General features: G+C 42.3%; 1 protein-coding gene across 1 annotated transcript; it reads right to left on the reverse strand.

Annotated features, from left to right (window-relative positions):
* Positions 1-1,272: 1,272 nt before the first annotated feature.
* On the reverse strand, positions 1,273-2,624 carry LOC128569038 (uncharacterized). Its single transcript, XM_053567107.1, has 3 exons — positions 2,287-2,624; positions 2,203-2,245; positions 1,273-2,109 (listed from the first exon to the last, which is right to left on the reverse strand). The coding sequence occupies exon 3, from the start codon at positions 2,087-2,089 to the stop codon at positions 1,382-1,384; it is 708 nt and encodes a 235-aa protein (XP_053423082.1). The 5' UTR covers positions 2,090-2,109; positions 2,203-2,245; positions 2,287-2,624; the 3' UTR covers positions 1,273-1,381.
* Positions 2,625-9,525: the final 6,901 nt, after the last annotated feature.

The raw sequence follows: 9,525 nt of genomic DNA on the forward strand, positions 1-9,525 counted from the left end.
AAGACACATTGTGATGAACCTGTCCAAAGTCAAGACAAAAGAAAAGATTATGCAAGCTGCCAGGAGTAAGCGCCAGTTGACCTACAGGGGCAAATCCATCAGAGTGACCGCAGACTTCTCTAAGGAAACTTTCCAAGCAAGAAGACAATGGTCATCTACCTTTAATCTACTTAAACAGAACAATTTCCAGCCCAGAATTCTGTACCCTGCTAAGCTAAGCTTCAAAATTGATGGAGAAATCAAATCATTTACGGATATACAAACATTGAGGAAATTCACCACAACAAGACCAGCTAACAGGAAATACTTCAACCTGTTCTGCACACTGACCACCACAATGGATCAGCAGCAAAGTAAGAACTCAGAAATTAAAGGACAGAACCTAACCTCCACACTGATGCAAAAGATAAAACTAAGCAATGGACTCTCACAAAATAAGATGAATAGAATACTACCACACTTATCAATTATCTCAATAAATGTTAATGGCTTGAATTCCCCACTGAAGAGACATAGATTGGTTGACTGGATTAAAAACCACAAGCCATCCATTTGCTGTCTGCAAGAAACACACCTGGCTTCAAAAGACAAATTAAAGCTCCGAGTCAAGGGTTGGAAGACAATTTTTCAGGCAAATGGAATTCAGAAGAACGAGGAGTTGCAATCTTATTTTCAGATACATGTGGATTTAAAGCAACTAAAGTCAAAAAAGACAAAGATGGTCACTTTATATTGGTCAAGGGAAAAATACAACAAGAAGACATTTCAATTCTAAATATCTATGCACCCAATTTAAATGCTCCCAGATTCTTGAAACAGACCTTACTCAGTCTGAGCAATATGATATCTTGTGGAGGGCCCTTATACAATGTATCGATCAGGCACAAAAACAGGATGGCGGAGGCGTACTTTAGGAAACCTGCTTGCAGGCTGCGCCCTGGCAACAACCTTGCCGCTCGTGCCCTTTGCGCTCATTGGAGAGATATCTAGGTCAAGAAACCGCAATAACAGGATGTGTCCTAGAGTATATATACAGAGTGCTGTAAACAAGGTTAGGGAGCTTTGCCATCCTGCTCTCCCCGGACAAGGTTAGGGAGCTTTGCCATCCTGCTCTCCCCGGACAAGGTTAGGGAGCTTTGCCATCCTGCTCTCCCCGGACAAGGTTAGAGGGCTTTTCCATCCTGCTCTCCCCGGACAAGGTTAGAAGAGCTTTTCCATCCTGCTCTCCCCGGACAAGGTTAGGGGCTTTTCCATCCTGCTATCCCCGGACAAGCTGCTTGTACCTGATAATAAACCTGCTGAAAGCTATCTGCGTTGGTGTGTTCGTCCCTGCTGGTCGGCGGCCGAGCGACACCGACAACTGGTGCCGAAACCGGGAACTTCAGGATCCCCTCTCGAGACTGCTTTCAGCTGACAGGTAAGCCGCCCCCCGTGCCGGGTTTGTCCGGGTAGCCCCACCAGGTAGATAAGTGGTGGGGGAGACTTCTGCGGTAGCCGCAGAGCTTGCAAGGGAGGAGAAGGGATCCGGCTCGCGACAAAAGCGAGGGCCCGCGTTCAAAGCGGGGGAGGAAAAGGGATCCAGCTCGCGACAAAAGCGAGGGCCCGCAATCAGAGCGGGGGAGGAAAAGGGATCCAGCTCGCGACAAAAGCGAGGGCCCGCGATCAGAGCGGGGGATTGTGTACACGGGTCATTGGCCACGACCATAGTGGCGGGTGTTAGTCTTTTGTTAAGTGTGTGTACTGTCTGGTGTTCATGACCCCTTTTGTTGTATCTGTCTTGAGTCTGAGTGAGAACAGCAGTTCGTTGCCTGTCCTCGTTCAACACAATCTTCTTCATTTTTAATTTTTTAACTTTGGATGCCAAAGGGCAAACAGCAGCAGACCGCCACTGCCTTGGTCGCCAAACCAGCTCCCCAGTGCAAGTGCGCTGGAAGGATGTCCTTACCGGCAAATGGCCTGGCCCAGACCCGGTTCTCATCTGGAACCGAGGTGCAGTTTGTGTTTCTCCACAGGACCAGAGCTCCCCGGTGTGGGTCCCGGAAAGACTCACCCGTCCAGTGAACCCCTCACACGATGAAGCCGCGCCCATGGAGCCACATCGAAGCGCGACTTCGGAGTCACGGCGGCCCTTGTCACGGCCATCGCCACAGCCCTCGCAGCCGCCGCCACCGCGACTGCAGCCCTTGCCACCGCGGTCCCCACCGCTACTGCTGTCAACCAATTGTCCGCCTCAGTTGTGGAGGCCCTGCGCACCCGGGCCGCCTCGGTTGCGGAGGCCCTGCGCACCCGGGCCGCCGCAGCCGGACGCCTTCACGCTGGACTGTTGTTGGTCGATTAGGGAGTGGACATTTTGCAGCAGCGGGTGGATGATGTGGAGAGATGCCTCTCCTTTGGTTGTTTAGTTCCTTGTGTGTTACCCCCACAATTTTTGAACCTAATGGTACCCTGCGTAATGCTTCCTTGCAACTATCCCGTTACCTTCTGGGGAGCTGGGATGCATAATTTGAAAACCTCACCCGCAAAATGTTGAATCATATTGTTAGTATCAATAGCACTGGAGTGCAAGTAATTACCACTCACGATATTCTAGGAAAAGTAACTAGTTTGCTCTCCCATGCCCGCAATTGGGCTGGCACCACGGCTTTAAGTATTATACTTCTAGTTGCCATAGTCTTTTGCATCAAACTTCTCCTTACCCTCCGCCAAAAACAACAACCAGACCGCATCATCGTCCAGCAGGCCCTCCTCGCCCTCCAAGCAGGAGGTTCCCCCCAAATCTGAATTAGCATGCTGGACCAGTAGCCAATGACGGGTAAGATTCCCCCCCAATGTAGATCAACCTAAGACAGAGGACAGGCCACTGCTGCCTGTACCCTCCATGACGGGTAAGACTATACTCGGACAGGGGGACAACCTAAGAAAGACATGGTCACAACTCGCGATAAATAAATAAAAAGGGGGAGATGTGGAGGGCCCTTATACAATGTATCGATCAGGCACAAAAACAGGATGGCGGAGGCGTACTTTAGGAAACCTGCTTGCAGGCTGCGCCCTGGCAACAACCTTGCCGCCCGTTCCCTTTGCGCTCATTGGAGAGATAACTAGGTCAAGAAATCGCAGTAACAGGATGTGTCCTAGAGTATATATACAGAGTGCTGTAAACAAGGTTAGGGAGCTTTACCATCCTGCTCTCCCCGGACAAGGTTAGGGAGCTTTGCCATCCTGCTCTCCCCGGACAAGGTTAGAGGGCTTTTCCATCCTGCTCTCCCCGGACAAGGTTAGAAGAGCTTTTCCATCCTGCTCTCCCCGGACAAGGTTAGGGGCTTTTCCATCCTGCTCTCCCCGGACAAGCTGCTTGTACCTGATAATAAACCTGCTGAAAGCTGTCTGCGTTGGTGTGTTCGTCCCTGCTGGTCGGCGGCCGAGCGACACCGACAATATCTGATATTACCATAATAACAGGGGACCTTAACACTCCTCTTACAGAGCTGGACAGATCCTCTAAACAAAAATTAAACAAGGATATAAGAGATTTAAATGAGACCCTAGAACAACTGTGCTTGATAGACGCATATAGAATACTCCATCCCAAAGATAAAGAATATACATTCTTCTCATCACCCCATGGAACATTCTCCAAAATTGATCATATCCTGGGACACAAAACAAATATCAACAGAATCAAAAAATTTAAATTTTACCTTGTATCTTTTCAGACCATAAGGCACTAAAGGTGGAACTCAACTCTAACAACAATGCTCCACCCCACCCAAAGGCATGGAAACTAAACAATCTTCTGTTGAATAACAGATGGGTGAAGGAAGAAATAAAACAGGAAATCATTAACTTCCTTGAGCATAACAACAATGAAGACACAAGCTACCAAAACCTGTGGGATACGGCAAAAGCAGTTTTGAGAGGAAAATTCATCGCTTTAGATGCCTACATTCGAAAAACAGAAAGAGAGCACATCAACAATCTCACAACAGCTTGTTAATCCATTCCTGGGTTGGTGGGCATATAGGCTGTTTCCACATTTTGGCGATTGTAAATTGAGCTGCAATAAACAGTCTAGTACAAGTGTCCTTATGATAAAAGGATTTTTTTTTCTTCTGGGTAGATGCTGAGTAATGGGATTGCAGGATCAAATGGGAGGTCTAGCTTGAGTGCTTTGAGGTTTCTCCATACTTCCTTCCAGAAAGGTTATACTAGTTTGCAGTCCCACCAGCAGTGTAAAAGTGTTCCCTTCTCTCCACATCCACGCCAGCATCTGCAGTTTTGAGATTTTGTGATGTGGGCCATTCTCACTGGGGTTAGATGATATCTCAGGGTTGTTTTGATTTGCATTTCTCTAATATATAGACATGATGAACATTTTTTCATGTGTTAGCCATTCGTCTGTCATCTTTAGAGAACATTCTATTCATCTCTCTTGCCCATTGATATAAGGGATTGTTGGCTTTTTTCATGTGGATTAATTTGAGTTCTCTATAGATCCTAGTTATCAAGCTTTTGTCTGATTGAAAATATGCAAATATCCTTTCCCATTGTGTAGGTTGTCTCTTTGCTTTGGTTATTGTCTCCTTGGCTGTACAGAAGCTTTTCAGTTTAATGAAGTCCCATTTGTTTATTTTTGTTGTTGTTCAATTGCGATGGCAGTCTTCTTCATGAAGTCTTTCCCCAGGCCAATATCTTCCAGTGTTTTTCCTATGCTTTCTTGGAGGATTTTTATTGTTTCATGCCTTAAATTTAAGTCCTTTATCCATGTTGAATCAATTTTTGTGAGTGAGGAAAGGTGTGGGTCCAGTTTCAGTCTTTTACATGTAGACATCCAGTTCTCCCAACACCATTTATTGAATAGGGAGTCTTTCCCGCAAGGTATGTTCTTGTTTGGTTAATCAAAGATTAGGTAGCTGTAAGATATTAGTTTCATTTCTTGGTTTTCTATTCGATTCCAAGTGTCTATGTCTCTGTTTTTGTGCAAGTACCATGCTGTCTTGCGCACTATGGCTTTGTAGTACAGACTAAAATCTGGTATGCTGATGCCCCCAGCTTTATTTTTGTTACAGAGAACTGCCTTAGCTATACGGGTTTTTTTCTGGTTCCATACAAAACGCAGAATCATTTTTTCCAAATCTTGAAAGTATGATGTTAGTATTTTGATAGGAATGGCATTGAATAGGTAGATTGCTTTGGGAAGTATAGACATTTTAACAATGTTGATTCTTCCCATCCATGAGCATGGTATATTCTTCCATTTGTTAATACCCTCTGCTATTTCCTTTCGGAGGATTTCATAGTTTTCTTTATAGAGGTCCTTCACCTCCTTCGTGAAGTATATTCCTAGGTATTTCATTTTCTTTGAAACTATGGTGAAGGGAGTTGTGTCCTTAATTAGCTTCTCATCTTGACTGTTATTGGTATACACAAAGGCTACTGACTTGTGGACATTGATTTTACATCCTGAAACATTACTGTATTTTTTGATGACTTCTAGGAGTCTTGTGGTTGAGTCTTTGCAGTTCTCTAAGTATAAGATCATGTCGTCAGCAAAGAGGGAGAGTTTGACCTCCTCTGCTCCCATTTGGATTCCCTTTATTTCCTTGTCTTGCCTAATTGTATTGGCTAGAACTTCCAGCACTATGTTGAATAGTAAAGGTGACAGAGGACAACCTTGTCTGGTTCCAGTTCTAAGAGGAAAAGCTTTCAGTTTTACTCCATTCAGTAAAATATTGGCTATGGGTTTGTCACAGATAGCTTCAATCCATTTTAGAAATGTGCCACCTATGCCTATACTCTTCAGTGTTCTAATTAGAAAAGGATGCTGGATTTTATCAAATGCTTTTTCTGCATCTATTGAGAGGATCATGTGATCTCTATTTTTGCCTCTGTGAATATGGTGGATAACGTTTACGGACTTGCGTATGTTAAACCAGCCTTGCATCCCTGGGATGAAGCCTACTTGATCATGATGAATGACTTTTTTGATGATAAGCTGTAATCTATTGGCTAGGATTTTGTTGAGAATTTTTGCATCTATATTCATGAGTGAGATTGGTTTGAAATTCTCCTTTTCGTTTGGGTCTTTTCCTGGTTTTGGTATCAGGTTGATGTTTGCTTCTTAGAATGTGTTGGGGAGGATTCCTTCTTCCTCAATTTTTTGGAATAATTTCTGCAGTACACTAATAAGCTCTTCCTTGAAGGTTAGATAGAATTCTGGAGTGAAGCCATCTGGACCAGGACATTTTTTGGTTGGAAGATTTTTTAGTCTTTCTTTGATCTCAGTGCTTGAAATTGGTCTGTTCAGGAGCTCTATTTCTTCCTGGCTGAGTCTAGGGAGAGGGTGTGATTCCAAATATTGATTCATTTCCTTCGCATTGTCAAATTTCTGGCCATAGAGTTTCTGGTAGTATTCAGAGATGATCTCTTGTATCTCTGTGAGATCAGTTGTTATTTCCCCTTTATCATTTCTGATTGAGGTTACTAGAGATTTTACTTTTCTATTCCTTGTTAGTCTGGCCAATGGTTTATCTATTTTATTTGTTTTTTCAAAAAACCAACTCCTTGTTTCATTAATTTTCTGAATGATTCTTTTGTTTTCAAGTTCGTTGATCTCTGATTTGATTTTGGATATTTCTTTTCTTCTACTGAGTTTAGGCTTAGATTGTTCTTCTTTTTCCAATTCCATAAGATCTCTTGTGAGATTGTTGATGCGCACTCTTTCTGTTTTTCGAATGTAGGCATCTAAAGCGATGAATTTTCCTCTCAAAACTTCTTTTACAGTATCCCACAGGTTTTGGCAGCTTGTGTCTTCATTGTTGTTATTCTCAAGGAAGGTAATGATTTCCTGTTTTATTTCTTCCTGCACCCATCTGTTATTCAACAGAAGATTGTTTAATTTCTTTGCCTTTGCGTGGGGTCGAGTGTTTCTGTTAGAGTTGAGTTCCACCTTTAGTGCCTTATGGTCTGAGAAGATACAAGGTAAAATTTCAATTCTTTTGATTCTGTTGATATTTGTTTTGATTCCCAGGATATGATCAATTTTGGAGAATGTTCCATGGGGTGATGAGAAGAATGTATATTCTTTATCTTTGGGGTGGAGTGTTCTATATGTGTCTCTCAAGCACAGTTGTTCTAGGGTCTCATTTAAATCTCTTATATCTTTAATTTCTGTTTAGAGGATCTGTCCAGCTCTGTAAGAGGAGTGTTAAAGTCCCCTGTTATTATGGTATCATCAGATATCATATTTCTCAGACTGAGTAAGGTCTGTTTCAAGAATCTGGGAGCATTTAAATTGGGTGCATAGATATTTAGAATTCAAATGTCTTCTTGTTGTATTTTTCCCTTGACCAATATAAAGTGACCATCTTTGCCTTTTTTGACTTTAGTTGCTTTAAATCCACATGTATCTGAAAATAAGATTGCAACTCCTCTTTTCTTCTGAATTCCATTTGCCTGAAAAATGGTCTTCCAACCCTTGACTCGAAGCTTGAATTTGTCTTTTGAAGCCAGGTGTGTTTCTTGCAGACAGCAAATGGATGGCTTGTGTTTTTTAATCCAGTCAGCCAATCTATGTCTCTTCAGTGGGGAATTCAAGCCATTCACATTTATTGAGATAATTGGTAACTGTGGTAGTATTCTATTCATCTTATTTTGTTAGAGCCCATTGCTTAGTTTTATCTTTTGCATCAGTGTGGAGGTTAGGTTCTGTCCTTTAATTTCTGAGTTCTTACTTTGCTGCTGATCCATTGTGGTGGTCAGTGTGCAGAACAGGTTGAAGTATTTCCTGTAGAGCTGGTCTTGTTGTGGCGAATTTCCTCAATGTTTGTATATCCGTAAATGATTTGATTTCTCCATCAATTTTGAAGTTTAGCTTAGCAGGGTACATAATTCTGGGCTGGAAATTGTTCTGTTTAAGTAGATTAAAGGTAGATGACCATTGTCTTCTTGCTTGGAAAGTTTCCTTAGAGAAGTCTGCGGTCACTCTGATGGATTTGCCCCTGTAGGTCAACTGGCGCTTACTCCTGGCAGCTTGCAGAATCTTTTCTTTTGTCTTGACTTTGGACAGGTTCATCACAATGTGTCTTGGAGAACCTCGGTTAGAGTTGAAGCGACCTGGGGTCCGATAGCCCTCTGAAAGCAGTGTGTCAGAATCTTTGGTGATATTTGGGAAATTTTCTTTTATAATATTCTCTAGTATGGCTTCCATTCCTCTGGGGCATTCTTCTTCCCCTTCTGGAATTCCTATAACTCGTATGTTGGAACGCTTCATAAAGTCCCATAATTCTGACAGTGAACGTTCTGCTTTCTCTCTCTTCTTTTCTGCCTCTTTTACTATCTGAGTTATCTCAAGAACTTTGTCTTCTACCTCTGAAATTCTTTCTTCTTCATGGTCTAACCTGTTGCTGATACTTTCCATTGCATCTTTAAGTTCCCTAATTGACTGTTTCAGTTCCTTTAGCTCTGCTATATCCTTTTTATATTCTTCATATAGTTCATCTCTTATTTGATTCTGTTTTTGGATTTCCTTTTGGTTATTTTCCACTTTATTAGCAGTTTCTTTCATTGTTTCCATCATGTCTTTCATTGTTTTCTACATGTGTATTCTAAGTTCCCCTTCTGTCATTCCTAACATTTCTTTATAGGTGGAATCCTTTCCAGTAGCTACCTCATGGTCCCTTGGCAGGGTTATTCTGGACTGGTTCTTCAAGTTGCCTGGAGTTTTCTGCTGATTCTTCCTCATGAGTGATTTCTTTTATCTGTTTCCTTGCCCTAATTTTCCTTTCACTTCCTCTTGCTCTTTAAGTTCTCGTGTCTGTGGACTAAGCGTTACAGGACCAGAAGTGTGAGAAGGTTTAAGAGCAAAAAAGGGATGAAAGAAAGGAGGACCAAGTGATAAGAAAAAAAAAAAGAAAAATAGAGAAAGGAGAGGGGGTGGGTAAAAGGAATATTGACATAAAGAGGAGAGGCACAGAAAGAGGGAGACAGAGCAATATAGGTGTACAGTAGGGTACTTTGATACAACCTTAAAAAAAAAAAAAACACCTTCTGGGGGTGCCCAGTTGGGTGGTTCCCTTGAGGTCAGCAGCTCTTCGCTAACCTGATCAGACACAGTACCCCACCTCCACCAAGTAGAGAGGAAAGACAAAAATGCTATAAATCAAACCAAAACAAGCAAACAGAAAACTTTATGGGATAAAATTGGGTGAAAAACCAAATAATAGCGGTAGAAACACTAGCAAAAATGAAGTTCTAGTTATTGAAAAAGCCAGCAATGTGAAATTATAATTAAAGTAGAAAAATTGAGAAAGAAACGGGATCTATATGGAAAAGGTTGAAATTAAAAAACTAAACATCAACAACATCAAAATAAACAAAAAAAAAAAACAACCAACCCCCCCCCCCCCAGAAAATAAAAACAACCAAAAACAAAGCAGTATGTATATGTTATTGAATATTGTCTGGGCAACACGTGGTCTTCTGGGGTATGAGATGTTAATCACAGTTCTGATACGACTGGAGGCT

This window comes from Nycticebus coucang, chromosome 17 (genome assembly GCF_027406575.1).
Source record: "Nycticebus coucang isolate mNycCou1 chromosome 17, mNycCou1.pri, whole genome shotgun sequence".
In the NCBI taxonomy this organism is placed as follows: Eukaryota; Metazoa; Chordata; class Mammalia; order Primates; family Lorisidae; genus Nycticebus; species Nycticebus coucang.